General features: G+C 34.1%; 2 protein-coding genes across 2 annotated transcripts; both read right to left on the minus strand.

Moving 5' to 3' along the window:
- Nucleotides 1–1813: 1813 nt before the first annotated feature.
- LOC125243003 (speriolin-like protein) lies at nt 1814–6315 on the minus strand. The gene is made up of 4 exons (XM_048152182.1): nt 6079–6315; nt 5380–5553; nt 3384–3508; nt 1814–2206 (listed from the first exon to the last, which is right to left on the minus strand). The coding sequence occupies exons 1-4, from the start codon at nt 6188–6190 to the stop codon at nt 1883–1885; spliced, it is 735 nt and encodes a 244-aa protein (XP_048008139.1). The 5' UTR covers nt 6191–6315; the 3' UTR covers nt 1814–1882.
- Nucleotides 6316–6360: 45 nt separating this feature from the next.
- grinab (glutamate receptor, ionotropic, N-methyl D-aspartate-associated protein 1b (glutamate binding)) lies at nt 6361–19434 on the minus strand. The gene is made up of 7 exons (XM_048152181.1): nt 19279–19434; nt 15383–15689; nt 15176–15288; nt 9906–10106; nt 9691–9819; nt 8271–8414; nt 6361–7874 (listed from the first exon to the last, which is right to left on the minus strand). Exons 2-7 carry the CDS (start codon nt 15672–15674, stop codon nt 7725–7727), a joined length of 1029 nt encoding a protein of 342 aa, XP_048008138.1. The 5' UTR covers nt 15675–15689; nt 19279–19434; the 3' UTR covers nt 6361–7724.
- Nucleotides 19435–19592: the final 158 nt, after the last annotated feature.

Raw genomic sequence — 19592 nt, forward strand, 5'->3', positions numbered from 1 at the left:
CTATAGTAAATACTACAGTATTGCTGTAAATGCTATGATACATACCATAGACTATAGTAAATACTACAGTATTGTTGTAAATACTATGATACATACCGTAGACTATAGTAAATACTATTGCTGTAAATACTATGATACATACCGTAGACTATAGTAAATACTACAGTATTGCTGTAAATGCTATGATACATACCGTAGACTATAGTAAATACTACAGTATTGCTGTAAATACTATGATACATACCATAGACTTTAGTAAATACTACAGTATTGCTGTAAATGCTGATACATACCGTAGACTATAGTAAATACTACAGTATTGCTGTAAATGCTATGATACATACCGTAGACTTTAGTAAATACTACAGTATTGCTGTAAATGCTATGATACATACCGTAGACTTTAGTAAATACTACAGTATTGCTGTAAATGCTATGATACATACCGTAGACTTTAGTAAATACTACAGTATTGCTGTAAATGCTATGATACATACCGTAGACTTTAGTAAATACTACAGTATTGCTGTAAATGCTATGATACATACCGTAGACTATAGTAAATACTACAGTATTGCTGTAAATGCTATGATACATACCGTAGACTATAGTAAATACTACAGTATTGCTGTAAATGCTATGATACATACCGTAGACTTTAGTAAATACTACAGTATTGCTGTAAATGCTATGATACATACCGTAGACTATAGTAAATACTACAGTATTGCTGTAAATGCTATGATACATACCGTAGACTTTAGTAAATACTACAGTATTGCTGTAAATGCTATGATACATACCGTAGACTATAGTAAATACTACAGTATTGCTGTAAATACTATGATACATACCATATACTATAGTAAATACTACAGTATTTTTTCATATGTTGACATGTCCATACTTAAATTTACATTTTCTCAATAATATTTTAACAATTGTAATGAAGGGACCCAGAAAATGCCTTTAAAGTTTAACATTTATTGAGATTTCAGTTTTGTTTTAGCTAATGGTGGGTAGATAAAATGGACTAGCAGCTAAAAAGTCTTTCAAAATATAATTCATCATATCTTAAAGCATAAGAGCTGCCAAAATGTCTTTATTTATTTATTTATATTTATTTTGGCTATGTATGCCCACATGAAAAAATACTACAGTAATTTGTAGTAAATACTATAGTGTTTTTGAACCATACTATATTAAAGTAGGCTACTTGAATTAATTTGTTGTGGTAATTCTATAGTTGCTGTGGTAATATAACAATATAAACAAAATTATATAATATAAACAAATGACTTTACCCAATACTGTACTAAGTTTTCTACAACTATAGGGTACATTATACAATACACTACAGTTTACTGCAGTAAAACAAATTAAAGTATACTACAGTATTTATTACAGTTGTTCAGTTCACTATAGTTAATACAACACAGTATGCTGTAGCATTCATTAACAAAGTGTTGTAAATACTATAATATATACAGTATACTACAATTTACTATAGTATGGTTCAAAAACACTACAGTATTTACTATAAATTACTATAGTATTTTTTCATGTGGGTGTATAAAGTTTTAGCTGAAACTAAACAGAAAATTCTAGCTTTTTTATAGATATCAAGATAAAATTCATGATATTGTTTTACTTTCAATAGTTTCTTATACACTATATGAGTGAAGAGTTACTATTAGCATGTCAGAACAATGATTTGAAGTTATTCCCATCCAGTTTATGTTACATTAATGTTACATTTAACACCATTCGAACATGTGTTTTCTTTCCATTCACCTCTAGACTCAGTGTTTTCTTGCATTTCTAAGTTGTTTATTTTCAGAAAGGAGCAAATCAGGGAAGGGACGTGTGGATTGAGACATTTCTACCACAGGAACAGACTCCGTCCATCCAGTCGTGCCATGAAACACAAGCAGCTGAGCAGCAGCAGAAGATCCTTCAGCAACCTGGACGGGGCAGTTTCAACAATCACCCTGCGCAAGAACTCGGGGTTGGTGTAGGCCGGTTCCCGGGCGTCAGGCGTCTCTTTCAGGATCCCATAGGTGTTGACGATGAACTCACTGAAGGCAGGGTGGAGACTCATGTTATATCCCAGCGAATGAAGCCTGTCCGTGATCTCTGTGTGTCGCTCCAACAGCTGGAACTTATAAGCTTCATCCACTGTCCCGGTCAGGGGGTGAATGGAGACCTGATGTTAAATATTGAATGAGACACAGCATATACTGTCAAAACATCCCACAGGTTCATCTCTGAATCTAGAGCCACCAAACACTTTGTTTAACATCCAGTGAACAACCACACAATCCCACTTGCATTTGAAGAGGAAATATGTTGTTTCTGCATATTAAACTGAGAAAAAAAACATTTTAAGTGTCACAAAATTACACATTTCAGCTTTAAAGTTATGATTACAAGATTTTGCAATTGCAAGCATGCAGCCACATATAAATAGTTAAATAGTCTGCATGTATAAATATTCTTGAAGCAAATTAAAGGATTAGTTCACTTCAGAATTCAAATTTCCTGATAATTTACATTCCAGGATTTTTCTCCATATAGTGGACTTCAACAGTTACCAACGGGTTGAAGGTCCAAATGTCAGTTTCAGTGCAGCTTCAAAGAGCTCTACATGATCCCAGACGAGGAATAAGGGTCTTATCTCGCAAAACAATTGGTCATTTAAAAAAAAAAATAAATAAACATTTATATACTTTTTAACCACAAATGCTCATCTTGCACTGCTCTGCAATGCTCCACGCATTACATAATCATGTTGGAATGGTCATGTGTGATGTAGGCGGAAGTAACGCAGTATGGCGGAAAAATCCACTTTTCTCCTCCAACTTCAAAATCATCCGGCATCGTTGTTTTACCTTTTTTTTGTAAAGGCCGTTTGACTTAGCCTTTGGACGTTTGCTTTGTAAACACTTGCTCGGTACTTCTGTCTACGTCTCACGTGACCTCCAACATGATTACGTCATGCGTGGAGCATTGCAGAGCAGTGCAAGAGGAGCATTTGTGGTTAAAACGTATATACATTTTTTTTTTTTTTTTTTTTAAATCTTGTCTCTAGATAAGACTCTTATTCCTCGTCTGGGATCATGTAGAGCTCTTTGAAGCTGCACTGAAACTGACATTTGGACCTTCAACCCGTTGGTAACTGTTGAAGTCTACTATATGGAGAAAAATCCTGGAATGTTTTCCTCAAAAACCTTAATTTCTTTTCAACTGAAGAAAGAAAAACATAAACATCTTGGATGACATGGGCGTGAGTAAATTATCAGGAAATTTGAATTCTGAAGTGAACTAATCCTTCAACTTTCTTTTCGTAGTCAGTCTATGTCTTACTATCATGTTCCGCTCACCTGCTCTATTTTATCTCGGATGTTCTGTACGGTGAATCCATACAGTCTAGACTGTTCCTGGAAAACATGTGAGAGGATTCGACGGTCCAGCTGGAAGGCAATTTCACCCAGTAACCTGCTGTGATCTGTGGGAATTAATCAGATTATCCAGGAGTACACAGGAGACCAGATAAGGACTGTGCTAAAGCTTTTTGCTTTAAAAGTTCAAATTCATTTTCCGGGGTTCACTCAGGGTTAACTAGAACTATTTAAAACACTTTACATAAAGCTGAAATAAAGTAGGGTGAATGCAGGTTGATTGAAACACTTTTTGGCATTGAGATGAGTTGGAAAAAGTGTCCCAATCAACCTGAAGTAATAGAAAAATAACTAAATTTGAAGTGATTAAATGCATGAAATTAGTTTTGTAGACAAATATAAAATATTTTATGAAAATAGAATAAATGTTACAAAGTATAATTATTTATTTTTGAACTCGAGCAGTGAAAGAAAATAGTGCAAGCTATGAAGCCCAAATATAAGAGACTTTTGTTTTGATCATTACATCATTTGTGTTATTTCAGAGTTTTCGACACATTACTGTTATTCTAAGATGGAAAATAGTCAGAGTTGTGCGTCTAAACTTTTGTCTGCTGTGTACAACAGTTTTACTATTATAGGTACTATTATTGTTTTTGTTTTTTACTAATATTTTGAATTAGTTTATATTTTTATATTTTCCTAATACATTTTTTATTGGTTTTTGATTTAATAAATAAATAAATAAAGTCTATAGTCTATTATTCACATAGTTATTTTAGTACATTAAAGTTACACTAAATGAAGAGAAATGTTGCCTTTGCAAATAATTGAAATAAAATAATATGTTTATTATATATATATATATATATATATATATATATATATATATATATATATATATATATATATATATATATATATATATAATTTTTTTTTTTTTTTGTAACACTTTACAATAAGGATCCATTTGTTAACATTAGTTAACTACATTAGTTCTACAGAATTTATTAATCTTAATGTTAATCTCAACATTTATGAATACTTTTTTTACGATCAAAAGTTGCCATTAGTTAATTAATGCACTGTGAACATAAACAAATAAATGGGTCAATGACATGACGGGTCATTTTTGGTCCAAAGGCCTTAATAATAATAAAAAACAAAGATATGACATCCAAAGAATGTAAGGTAATACAATTAGATCTCTTTTATTGAATCCAAAAGGTTTTAATTATATTTTGCTACATATAAAGGTATTTTAAAGATTTTGAAGTGTCAAAAGGTCATTCGGTTTAACCATCCAAAAGCCAATACAGCCACTTCATTTGTGATTAAAATATCTTAAAATGTAATAAATGTATATATTTTTTATTCTGGTTGATTTTATAACATCATATATCAGCAAAGGACCACATGGTCATGAAGCAAAGTAACTAACTCTCTCTTAACTATTTGAAAAATTCATGTTTTTACTCATATGCATGTCCCGAAACATCATGAAACATTTGGTACAACCGCTATAAAACATGGAAAATGTTGTAATATTTAAAAACTTATACAAAATATAAAATGTTTGATTGTCCTTTTGCTAGCTAGCTAGATATCAGCCTGTTAGCATTGTTTGAAAATATCGTCATTCGGTGAAACCGAAATTTTGGTTAAACCGAATGAGTTTTTTGGTGACAAATTTTATCCATATTGTAAAAAATGAGAAAAGCAGTGTTAATTGATTATAAAAATCTCATAATCTCATTAACATTTAATAAAACTTCAAAATGAATGATGTCTCCATTATGTTTTTTTACACTTTTAAAAACCTTATTCGTCAATGACCCAAATGCTGTATATATTGCTTATTTTTAGTTCATGTTAGTTAATGCATAACAAATGAGACCTTATTGTAAAGTGTTACCATTTTGTTTGATTTTAGTTCAACATAAATGTTTTGTATGGTAACCCTGTGTGAAATGCACACCTCTGAGTGTGTGGTGTGTGAAGGAGCAGCTGGGCAGCTCCTCGTGATTGACGGCTGAAGCGTCCGTGTGCAGCAGGCTGAGCGGTGAGGACGTCTTATGGGCTCTTTTCAGCAGCTCCTCACTGAATCTGCCCTCATCCACAGTGGTGCTCCATTCAATATTTGATCTGCTGCCTGAATTACAGTCACAGTGACGTTTACAATAAAAATAACGAATGAACTCAAAGTCTAACATACATTTCCCTGGACTGGGTGTAGGAGAGATTAAAAATATGTGAATTTATAAAGGAGGCCATATGCTTTATGATATGCATTATATATTTACAGAATGGCTGCATGATCTATTCAAGTAGTTTCATTAATATTTTGAATAAGCTTTAATTTTTATATTTTTAGTTTTCATGTTAATTTTAGTTATTTCATTTTATTGATTTTATCATTTTTTTAAAATATATTGCTGATTATTTATTTATTTCCAGTTAATAATTTCAGTTCTTCAACTTATTTTTTGCCTAGGCAACATTTTTGTTTTTCAACTAATTTTTTTATCTTAAACAGAAATGCTTTTTTAATAGTTTGTTTTAGGTAACGAACACAACTTTTATCTGCACTATATCAGCTTTGGCTGCACAACCAACATAAATTAAGTTTCTTTGTATATTAAAAACACAATTTTCTATGGGGCAAAACAATTCCTACCAGTTTGAGTGATCAGACCATCGTTTGATGTATATATGTTGGGTTCTGATTGCAGATCAGCATTTTCTTCATTCAAATGATCCATTTCATGCCTCCGTTTCCCAGCATCCATTCTCAATGAACCGTTTTTGACCTTATCCACTTTTACTCTCCACCAGATCAAACACAAATGATTTTACTTCTGTCTTCGACACAAGAATCAGAATCAGAACACTACTATGACGTCATCAATGGAAGCTAAATGTAACTGTAGTTGAGAAAAAAAAATTCCAAAACAACGAATTTGTACATTAAAATGTCTTTATTCCCTTTTCAAAAGTACAATGGAATGTATAAAAATATCAAGAATGGGTAAACAGAAGTGCAGCAAAGGGGAAAAAGAATCAGTGTATTTTCTCAAGATTATCTTAATAACACCGATTGACAGGTTACACAAATATATAAAAGATCATATAAATGAGCACTAGAAGCTTCACATTTTTCTTAGTGCTGTCAAATCAATCACATCTAACATAAAAGTCTGTAAATATATGTGTGTGTGTGTATATTTGAAACTCTAGGGGTCCCATTTTAAGATCTAAGCTCATGGTCTGAAGCACATGGCACAGTTGCAGTTACGGCGTGTCCGAATCCACTTTTGCTAATTTAACAACGCGTAAAGTTGTCGGCGCACCAGATGCATGGTCAAAAAGGGTTGTACCTAGTCTCTTAATGAGTCATGGGTGTGTTTTGAGCGTAACATGCAATAAACCAATCAGTATTTGTCATGTTTGCGCGTCCCTGTGTGTGTAACAAGCAGAGTGTGCTCACGTTGTGCATATAGATGTATATTACTAATGTTCCCTTTAAATAAAAAAAACAAAAACTGCGAGTCATTTTCAGTTGCCTCTAAATAGCAACACACCAACGACGCGCCTGAACACACCTCTTTTTCAGATCAACACGGCCATGGGTGAACAGATGGGTGGAGTGCATTTGTGCTGGACGTGAAAATGATAACTGCGTCGGGCTGAAACAAGCAAAAAACACCTGGCGTCGCGTTGCGCCAGATGTATGATAGGGCCCTAGATGTGCAAGCTGATGGGTCCAATTCATTTTATAGTGATTATGTCATTATCTACATAGCAGCTGATTGGTTGTTGTTGCATCAGAGGCAATTGAACTGCGGCTTAAACATTCAAACAAACACCGGTATGTTGCTGGTCGTAGTGTACAGCACGCTTCAGAAACCCTCCACCTCCCCAGCTCCACCTGCACTCGGGTTAATTCATGTATGTTACATATGCAAGTCTCTGTACTTGTTCTGCAGCAGCAGTGTAGCAGATCTAACCCACCAGACCAAATACATTAACATTGCCATATCCATAAACATGCAATCTCCATTACTCCTGAGAGTTATGACAGAACTATATATATATATATATATATATACAAACTTTTGCGTTAGATGTGAATAATCAGTTCTTTTTTCTTTTTTTAAATGTGACAGCACTAATTGTTATACATTTCAAGAAGTACAAATGACTTAATCATAGTTGTGTCTGCATATCAAACTGGGACACAAGAAAGCATTTTAACATAGAAGAAAACACTACTGCATGTGTTTCTGTACGCACAAACACATGAGGTTCCCATATGGTGGAATTTTAACCACGGCTTCTTCCCAAGATTCGCAAAATGTATAAAAAGATCTGGATGATGTCCATATACAGATTGAGTGCAGCGTAGACATATTCTTCGGGACTCAGGGACAGATTCTTGTTTCCCAGAAGCATCTGTGTGTCCACGGCCAAGAACTGCAATACAATCGTGACGTTATTTCATTTATTTTGTTGTAAGACGTAAGAGTGAAATGAAGCATTTATCTGCATCAGGGATTCCTAAACTATTTTGTCACCTGAACCCTTTTGACCTAAAATACTTTCTTGAGATTTAATATTTAGTAATAGCTTTGTTTGGTTAATATTTGGCATGTCAAAACACCTCCAGGGCCCAGAAAACATTTCAATCATTTAACTTAATATTTAACAAAATATGTCTCCACGGTTCTCTGATATAATGGTCATGACATGCAGGTAAATAAATAAAATAATTCATGTTTTTTAGTAAGTGTTTTCTTCTGATTATTTATTTTAATTGTACATTTTTATGATTTAATTCATTATTATTAGCTAAACAAATCGAGCACTTACACAGGTGAAGATCAGCGCACCCAGCGACGCATAGATGAGGTCCAGAATCCTGCTGTACAGGAAGATGCAAAGGATCCCAAAGAACAGAAAGACGATGAAGCACACGAACAGCACCCCGTAACAGGAAGTGAAGTCATACTTGGTCTGTGATTGGACAGGAGATATTTATGAACATCAGCTTATGTAAATGACAGCACTAACAATAGATATGGGATTCTTAACTATTCTGGTTTTGAATCTTTTATTTCTCTAAAAGATGTGTTTACTAAATAAAAGTACTGAACAATACAACAGAAACACTATTTTAGTACATTGTTCTGTAAACATCAGTGCAGGAAAGCAGACGCAAGGTTATTATTGATAACTAACGCTAAAACCATAAAAATAATGTTACTTGAAATAAAGTACTAAAATAACTAAAACTTAATAAACTAAAACTAAAAAATAAAAAAGGTCACACATTAGTTAGGGGTCCAATTCTCACTATTAAAGGAGACCTATAATGCCCCTTTTACAAGATGTAATATAAGTGGTGTCTCCAGAATGTGTCTGTGAAGTTTCAGCTCAAAATACCCCACAGATCATTTATTATAGCTTGCCAAATTTGCCCCTTTTGGTTGTGAGCAAAAACGCGGCGTTTTTGTGCGTGTCCCTTTAAATGCAAATGAGCTGCTGCTCCCGGCCCCCCTTCCAGAAGAGGGCGGAGCTTTAACAGCTCAACAACAACAAAGCTGGAGAATCTCACGCAGCCAAAATGAGGATTGTCAGTAACGGTGTTCAGCCTTACATTGTTCAAACCGGAGTCGACACTGATGGAGAGACTCAGGAAGAAGTTACAACTTTTAGAATGAAACTGGACGTTTCTGAATGGTTAGTGGATACATTTATGTAGTTGCTGTGGAGTTGATTCAACTCATCCACTAGCATGTGCCGTCGTGTTAATCTTTTGTGCAAATCCAGCGTTGAATTGACCATCGTTTGTGAAGCAGTCTGGCGTGACAACAACACTACTACAACAACTCTTCCTCTTCTCTAAAACAGCCCAACATGACCTCACCCCCTTTGTTGCGTGTTCCCGGAGGCAGGGTTTATGTAAATTTTAGGGATATTGATGTCACTAATAATGAAAGTGAGGTCAAAAATTATGTCAAAGAATCGACTCCAGGCACAGCTACTCAATATGCTGACAAAATTGTTTATAATATTTGAATAAAGGTGTCAATTTTCCTAGGCTGGACATCACGTTTGACCACTACTGTATATATCAATGATACTAAAATAACACTGAGCAGATGTTCATGACTGTCTTCTTTTAAAAAACCTTGCAATTATTCAAAAAACATGTAAATCGAGAAGCGTTTGTTGCACGCAACCAGTTCTCAATTTCCAACCCTATTGAGACGGCAAGATGAGCGCTGACCTGTAGAGAGAAGACCATCACAGTAACGCAAACCAGCACCGTAATGCCGACAGCCATCATCACGATGTCAGTATCGTAGAAGCTGGAAATCACCCCAACCATGTAGGACATCGCTAGAGTCAGAATAGACTGAAATGAAAGAAATCATTCATTACAATGCATGAAACAAGAATTGAAAATGTTCTCAATTTAAACCTGTTACATTAAAGATTCACCAAAGAAATGAGGTTCCACGGATGCTTCCTGCGAAACTCTCCGCAGCAGAGGATGACCAGGTAGGGCACGAGGAAAACCATATAGCCCACCCAGTACGTCCATGTGTTTTTCAACACAAACAGCTTGACGTGAGGTTCAAAAGTGAAGAGGGCCACGAAGCCGCAGGTCACTGCCAGCTGCACACTTAAAACGGCAAAGACCTGAACGCAAGAACAGAAATAAAACAACATCAACAATCACTGTTGGGTTTTAACAGGTCAAATACCAAGGCTAGTATAGTTAACTAAAACTAAAACATAAGAAAAAGAAAAAAATACTACTGAACATTGCCAAAATCCCATAGACTCATTGAGGGGGTCAAAACTAAGCCATCTATCACTAGCTTAACAGCTAGTCATGTGCTAACAACGTGCTAAAACATTCTAGTAACATGTTAAATCATGCCAATGAAGTGTTAAACCAGCTAGAAACATGTTGAAAACTTGATAGCAACATGCTAATTCATGTTATGGTCATGCTAGCAACATGCTAGTAAATTCTTTTCAAATTAAAAGCAAGAGATAAAAAAAATAAAAATAAAATCTATCAATGGACTATATGCACAGTTACTTCCTGGTTGTCGTTAAGCCAGCTCGGTCATTTCCGGGTGAACTCCCAGATAGCTAGGTGACATTGATTCAATGTTGAAATTCTATCAGAATCATCATTTTGGTTGAGATTGAAAATTCAATGCTAAATAATATTGAATCAATGTTGAAATTTCAATGCTTTTCAGTGTTGAAAAAGACAACATTGAATCAATGTTGATTTTTGGTCAGCTTCATCACTGGTGGAACTTGACTATGTCAATCCATCTGTCCCCTCATTCAACACTTTATTCACATTAGCATTCATGCTCCTCATGACCCTTCCCTCTAGTCCCACACAAAAAATAAAAATAAATAAATAAATCCTGCGGGCCCTATTTTAACGATCTAAACGCAAAGTGTAAAGCGCACGGCGCAGGTGCACTCAGGGCGTGTCCAAATCCACTTTTGCTATTTTAACGACGGAAAAACGGTCCATGCGCCGGGGCGCATTTTTGAAATGGGTTGTCCCTATTCTCTTAATGAGCAATGGGCGTAACGTTCAATAAACCAATCAGAGTGTCATCTCCCATTCCCTTTAAGAGCCAGATGCGCTCGCGCCATGGCGGAATTTGTTGGCGGAAAAGCTGAACGCTTTTCAAGCGAAGAAACCGATCTGCTCGTGCGATGAGTCAGTTAAAGGTCCCGTTTTTCGTGTTTTTTTTGAAGCTTTGATTGTGTTTATAGTGTGCAATATAACATGTGTTCATGTTTCGCGTGTAAAAAAACACAGTATTTTTCACATAATTTACTTATCTGTATACCGCTGTTTCCACTGTCATAAAAACGGGCTGATGACTTCCTTGTTCTATGAAGTCCCTCCTTCAGAAATACGTAACGAGTTCTGATTGTGCCAGCGGTTCCTGTGTTGTGATTCGACAGCAGCCCGGAAAGGTCACGCCTCTTACCGTAACGTGGAGATGCATGCGCTCAGTGTTATTGTAAACATGTCTTTAATTTTACCCTATCAATTTGAGCCGGAATCAGACCCGGTGATTGGACTGCGGGATGAAAATAACAGCGTTTCGACGACATGGCGACAAACACACTCTACAAACGCAACTCTTGTGTATTCCTGTGGGCGGAGGTTAGTCAAAAAACTGTTTTAGTGACGTCATTAAAGAAGGAAGTAGAGGGATGTAGTCCAAACTGGCTGTTCGATGTAGGCGACTTCTGTTAAATAAAATATCTCGCTTGGCATTGAACTTTGAGCTTTAAAATTTTACAGATTTTATTTATACTCTAACAACAACATTACACACTAACTAAAGTTTGAAACATGGGATCACGAAGAACGGGACCTTTTATATGTATATATATATATATATATATATATATGTGTGTGTGTGTGTGTGTGTGTGTGTGTGTGTGTGTGTGTGTGTGTGTGTATTGGCACGATTGTTCAATTAATTAGCCAATTTCGTTCATCATTATAAGTAGTAATAGGCTGAATTGAAATAGGTAGCCTAATTCTAATACACGCAATGACTATTCATCATTACATTTTTATATTTATGTAGCCTACACAATAATATTCTTTTACACTGTAATCCTTTTGTTTTTAATATTTGGCATGTTTGTGTGATGCGCATCCCTGTGTGTAATAAGCAAAGTCAACGCGCACTGTGGACGCGCCCAGAGGCGCAGTTTCTACCAACGCGCTCTAACAAAAAAATATTGCGCCATTGACTCTAGACTTTAGACCAGGTTTGAGTTGGTCTATGGCGCAGTCTATTTTGAGCTCCTTAAAATAGCAATGCGCCGGCAATGCGCCTGAACACACCTCTTTTTTAGAACTGACGCAAACGCATTTACTAATTTAAGGACGTGGCGCTGAACGGGAAACGCGAACGGTGCCGGACGCAAACTTTTATTTATTTATTTATTTTTGTTATTGAATGAATAACAATTACAGAACATGAACACAGAAAATACAGGGAAAAAAAAAAAAGAAAAAAGCCAGGGTTAAAGATACACAAATGCAAAATACAAACTGCCGGACGCAATCTAGCAAACACACTTGCGCTGCGCCTTGCGTCACATTGCGTCACATTGCGCCGGGTGTATTACAGGGCCCTGCCAACTGAAGTGTAGATAAACTCCAACCAGTTGAAAGTCAGTGAGATGAAAAAGTTGGACATTATTAATTTAATAACGTTACACTCTTTCAACTTAAACACTAAATTCACAACTACTCAAACATCTCATCTTTAAGGATCCCGCGTCAGACGTTTTTCTGACGTCACGACGCATGAGCGTCTTGAACTTTCTACACGAATCGATCGTTTTTCTCGGACTGAAAGGTAGGTTGAATTTGGAAATTTGTTTTACTCTATATATTAGATAATGCAGCGTTTGAATGAGTGTTTTACAGTTCATTAATGTTGTTTGTGGACATGATTCCTAACAGAATCGTAATTAATCGAATTCAAAATAAATTCCTCCTTTACCGTGTATGCAGCGCGAGATATTGATGTTGAGATAATGATGATCCAAATCTGTAAGTAAAAACATTGAGAGCTAACGTTACATTTGCCTAACTTGGTGTTTTGCTTCGCCCAGGGAAAAATGTTAGGATTTTTTTTTTTAGGATCATGGTCATGATTTTTTTTTAGTAGTAGTAAAAATAGTAGATTATAATAATAGTATTTGCACAACTAATTAATTGACCTGGCAAACAACTATCGACCACTAATAATGCTGTAAGAATGTTTCTCCCCTTAGGACCTAAAGCTTTTCAATGATGTTTGATGACCGAGGACACTTTACAATACATGGTAAGTAATTTCTATAAAAACTGATATAGTTGATAATAGATAATGAATTACTAATGTCCATACCAGATGTTCATTAACTCACCTTTATGCCATCCCAAATGCATGTGACTTTTGTGTTTTGTTTTTCCTGTGTTCCCATGTGTTATTTTTTCATAAAAAAGTATAAATTTGTTTATTTTGAAGTCATTCTAGCAAAAGGCAATTAAACTGTATGATATACATCAACCTGTAATGGTTTATATTAAATAGTCATAAATTTGAATTCAGTGTGTTTTAACTTGAACCATTTTTTTTTTTTTTTTTTTTTTTTTTTTTTTTTAAGTTCCACTTAATTTTGTAGTACATTGTAACAGTCACATTTCCAAATATATATGACCCACCTTCTGTCAGTCATACACTACATTGTGTAATTCTAACTTCCTGTTGGTTTTTGTTTTCTTTAGATGCCTTACATCAAGTGAGGGCTGAAAAAAAGAGGCCTCAAAGTTTGCATTTGCTGTTTCTGCAAAACTGACTCAGTTATGCTCCTGATCAGCTTGCGGGCATTGCTCGTGGTGGAAATCCCTGAGTTTGTCAGAGTATCAATTTAATGAATAAGGACATACTTTTTGCATCAGAAGAGCTTCAATCCTTAAAGCTTCAAGTCCTGAACAGTGAACTGTGGTAGTGTTTCAGTCTGTAGTACTGTGTTTCTGTCTTTGTTGGTGAGTTTCCATTTGTATTTACTTAAAATGTACAGATGCATATTGAATTTATGTTGTCACAGTTTTCCAGGCTCTTTTTCCAATGACTAAAATGCATGTTTGAGCTGTTTTAACTGAAAGTAAGTTGCACTGACATCTTACAATTTGTCTGTGCTATTGTTTTGTCTCAAGATGAATTTTTTTTTTACTGCTTAACCCCTTTCACAGACAAGGCTTAAATCTAGTCCCAGACTAAAATGTATGTCTGAGCAGTTTTAACTGAAAACATATCTTAAAATATCTCACTGCCATTGTTTTGTCTCAAGTTAAACAATTTTCTAAGGCATGTCTATAAAATCTACTTAAATAATTGAACGAAGGTCTGATCCTGGTTTAGCCTAAGCTCTGTCTGTGAAACCAGGTCTATTTGTTTTACAGCCACTTGTTTTTCCTGAATGTGATGTTAATTCCTGTTCAAACAGTGTGTGGTTATAAATGAATACATTTGTATGTAAACTGAAGGAAGTTGTGAATTTTTCATTGAAACCATATTAACTGCTGCCCTTACATTGTCTCTGATTGAAATTAGAATCTTGCTGTACATAAAGCAAGATTGATTTGATATTGTTTCCACGTTAATTCAATGTTAAATAGGTGATTTAATTAAGGTTTATTCAATTAATCTAACTAAAGTGCACAATAAATATTTAATTTTTAAAGCATTTTTTCACATAAAAGTGTGAAAACTGTGAAAGTTTGTGAAACTTGTGTTTGAATAACTAAATGAATGCTATGCCTGACTATTTAAGTGACTATATTCTGATTATAAACTAAGTATTACACTATTGATGCTCAACACAAAAGAAAATTACATTTCACCAGAAGTTTTCGAACTGGCTTATATTATTAATGCGGAAGCTCTAAAGAATGCTCCGTGCATATAGTCCATTAGACAAAGGTCTGATAAAAACTGGTATTATTTCTGTCTCCCTCACTTCTGAAAATGATGGCTACACCCCTGACCCAAGTATAAATGTAGTAATCATAATAGTAAATTAATAATCATAATGCATGAGAACATGATGCTGTTTATGCTTTCCAATGAACCTGAATCTTGTTTCGAGGGTGTTGATTTTTTTTTACTGGTGCTGTCATGAAGGATTTTTCCCATATCAGTGTTTACCTTTCGAATGAACATCCTTCTGACAGATTTATCATCGAGTCCAAAGCTGACGAACTGCTGGTTTTCATAGTCTGGAGGTGGGTCGTTTTGCACTGGATCAACCATTGCCACTACTTCACAACACAAAAAGGATAACTAACTTAGTCAAGAGCTTATTAACAAAAAGCATCTATTAAAATTCCCCTCATGTGAGATTGAATCTCTTACCATATGAAGCCGGTTGTCCGTATGGTCCGGTACTGTAAGGACCTGATTGAGGATACGGTTGCTGTGGATATCCAGACCCTCCCTGTCCGTACATGGGATTCCCAAAAGCAGTTGGTGGTGCATACGGGGATCCAGCATATACAGTGACGGGTACGCCAGGATCCACTCCTCCATGAGGAACACCAGCATCATAAGCAGGAGGCATCATAAAGCCTGGCGGAGCAGGCTGATCCATGCTGGTGACATGCGGGGGGTTATCAAAGCGAGTGTATCCGTCTTTGTTTTGTGCCATGACTGGATCTCAGTGCTGTAAAAAATAAATTATAATAATAAAATACAGCAAAAATATATTTAGAACGTAAAGATTTTTTAAATGTTTTAAATTAAGTCTCTTCTGCTCACCAAGGCTTCATTTATTTGATCTAAAATACAGAAAAAACAGTAATATTGTAAAATATTATTGCAATTTAAAATAATTGTTTTTGCTCCAGTCTTCAGTGTCACATGATCCTTCAGAAATCATTCTAATATGCTGAGTTTCTGCTCAAGAAACATTCATTATTATTATCAATGTTGAAAACAGTTGTGTACAATTTCTTTTCAGGATTATTTGATGAACAGAAAGTTCAAAAGGAACAGCATGATTCTGTCACATGATTCTGAAGGATCATGTGACACTGAAGACTTGAGTAATGATGCTGAAAATTCAGCTTTGTTCACAGAAATAAATTACAGTTTAATATATATTCACATAGAAAACAGCTATTTTAAATTACAAAAATATTTCACAATATTACTGATTTTGCTGTATTTTGGATCAAATAAATGAAGCCTTGGTGAGCAGAAGAGACTTCTTTTAAAACATAAAAAAATCTTACCATTCTAATAAAATGGCCAAAAATGGCCAGAATGGCCAAAATTATTAGAATGGTAAGATTTTTTATGTGTATAAATATATATATATATATATATATATATATATATATATATATATATATATATATATATATATATATATATATATATATATATATACACACAGTATCTCACAGAAGTGAGTACACCCCTCACATTTTTTGTAAATACTTTATTATATCTTTTCAAGTGATAACACTGAAGAATACGGAAGAGGATTAGGGCCAAGCAATAATAAAAAAATAAAACCATCTCAAGATTAAAGTTGTTAAATTTCAAGAAAAACCTCGTTAAATTTCGAGAAAAAAGTCGAGATAAAATGTTGAGAATAAACTCATTAAATTACGAGAAAAAACTTGTTAAATTTCGAGAAAAAAGTCGAGATAAAATGTTGAGAATAAACTCATTAAATTACGAGAAAAAAGTCATTAAATTACGAGAAAAAATTCGTTAAATTATGAGAAAAATGTCATTAAATTTCGAGAAAAAAGTCGAGATAAAATGTTGAGAATAAACTCATTAAATTACGAGAAAAAAGTCATTAAATTACGAGAACAAATTCGTTAAATTATGAGAAAAATGTCATTCAATTTAGAGAAAAAAGTCGAGATAAAATGTTGAGAATAAAGTCATTAAATTAACAAATTTATTCTCGTAATTTAACGAATTTGTTCTCGTAATTTAATGTTTTTTTCTCGTAATTTAATGAGTTTATTCTCGTTATTTAATGACTTTATTCTCAACATTTTATCTCGACTTTTTCCTCGAAATTTAACGAGTTTGTTCTCGTAATTTAACGATTTTTTTCTCGTAATTTAACGAGTTTATTCTCAACATTTTATTTAGACTTTTTTCTCAAAATTTAACAACTTTAATCTCGAGATGGTTTTATTTTTTTATTATTGCTTGGCCCTAATCCTCTTCCGTAGAAGAAGACTAACGAGTCACATGACAATGGGGAGAGAAAATGGATAATTGTGCCCAATTTGGATATTTTCACTTAGGGGTGTACTCACTTTTGTGGCCAGCGGTTTAGACATTAATGGCTGTGTGTTGAGTTATTTTGAAGGGACAGCAAATTTACACTGTTATACAAGCTGTACAGTCACTACTTCACACTCTAGCAAAGTGTCATTTCTTCAGTGTTGTCACTTGAAAAGTTATAATAAAATATTTACAAAAATATGAGGGGTGTACTTACTTCTGTGAGATACTGTATGTATGTGTGTGTGTGTATGTATTTTATATATAGGGGAGAGTGGGGTAAGTTGTCACACGAGTAAGTTGTCACACTCTTCATAACTTCAAAACTAGAGGCTCTATCTCAAAAATCAAATAGCCACTTTGTGTGACAACTTCCTGTTCACATGTGGTTTAGATCGCTCTAATCTGAGGTTAGCACATTTTTCTTATTTTTTGGCTTAAAAAGTAAAACATTTGCACTTTAAATTTTATGCAATACAACTTTGTTAGATATGAATGTTAAAAATTATTATTTTGCACAACATAGAGGAGACAATAACGTGTCTTTTGATACTTTAGCTGACGTGCTATGTTGAGCTCACCTTGACATTTACCAACATTAGCACACGTGTCAGTTTGGGGCAAATTGTCTCAATGACTTTGGGGCTGGTCATCACATGTAACAACTTGCCCCAGTACAAATAAACGCATAGAACATGCTCAAAAAAGAGTTTAAAGTAAAGTGGTCTTGCCACTTAATGTGTTTTGATTGAAATAATTGTTTTTCCAAATTCTCTAGGCATGATTGTTTATATTTCCAGTTCTGGCTTGAATTTAAAAACTAAAATCAATAATAACGATTAAGTAGTTGTGTTCTTATTTTTTAGATAATCTAGTGTGACAACTTACCCGCCGATGGGGCAAAGTGCACATTCTCTATTCAACAGTCTACAACTCCTTAATGAGATAAGATATGAAAATGTAATGAATACAACATATGTGCCCAAGACTTCTTTCTTTCATTTGGTATGACATTTATACCATTGTGATGTATGGTGCTCAGTAAATGTTAGACAGTGTGAAAAGTGTGACAACTTACCCCGCTCTCCCCTAAATAAAATATATATATATATATATATATATATATATATATATATATATAAGGTTCATTAGTTAAACATTAATGTATTAACTAACATGAAATAACCATTAGCAATACATTTGTTACTGTATTTACGTTAGTTTTATTGGTATTTATAGTATTTATTGTTTGTTCATGTTAGTTCACAGTGCATTAACTAATGTTAACAAGATAATACCTTTTATTTTAATAATACCTTTATTTTATATAGCGCCTTTAAAAGTGGCTTTCTCAAAGATTTTAATAATGTACTAGTAAAAGTTGAAACTAACAAAGATTAAAAAGTGTTGTATAAGTGCAGTTCATTTTAGTTCATGTTAACTAATGTAGTTAACTAATGTCAACTAATGAACCTTATTGTAAAGTGTTACCAAAAATGTATATAAAAAAATCAAGTTGAATATTTTCCCAGTATGACCATCAACACTTCATTGTTCACTGAATGAAAATCTTACAGTATCTAGTATCCATACAGCATATTTACAGCATAAAGACGAAATACATTCACAATAACAAGTGTACATTCACTTTTGACATGTTTTAATCACTTCTATGCATTTCCAGGCCTCAAAAATCGCCATTCCCAGAAATTACTTCCCTTTTAACAACGTCAAAAAGTTGTGTAAAACTATAAAATAAATATCTGGTAACACGCCGTAACAAAGAATAATAACGCTAATTAATATCCCAATATTCAATACGAATATATAAATGGTTACAGTAACAAAATAACAATGTAAGAGAACAAAAGAGGCAAATCAGTGTAAATTTGCGCAACATGACACAGTTTCGTTTTTACTTCAGTGATGAAGAAAGTATCTGTACTTACATGAAGCTGCGCACCGAAGAGTATCGTTTACACTGTTAACTAACTTACCTAATCAACTTAAGCTTGTAGATTCTTGATAAAATAAAACCTCTTCTCTTCAGTAAACAAACCACGATTCCGACTCTCGTGAACGCGCTTCCCGTAAAAGAACAGAAAGCAGCGCTCCGCCTCCGCCTCGCGGGACACAGATGTTGCTGAATCGGTTTGAACGTTGTATTTTATGTTTTAATATTATGCATGGGTTTATTTTGTATGTTTTTATCAAAGCGACTTTAATACAAAAAACTATCTAGATAAAATAAATAATGTTGATTATAAAGAATAAACAGTAATTTGACATCCCATCCAGCAGGTGCCAGTGT

Source organism: Megalobrama amblycephala, linkage group LG13, assembly GCF_018812025.1.
Source record: "Megalobrama amblycephala isolate DHTTF-2021 linkage group LG13, ASM1881202v1, whole genome shotgun sequence".
NCBI classification, from domain to species: Eukaryota; Metazoa; Chordata; class Actinopteri; order Cypriniformes; family Xenocyprididae; genus Megalobrama; species Megalobrama amblycephala.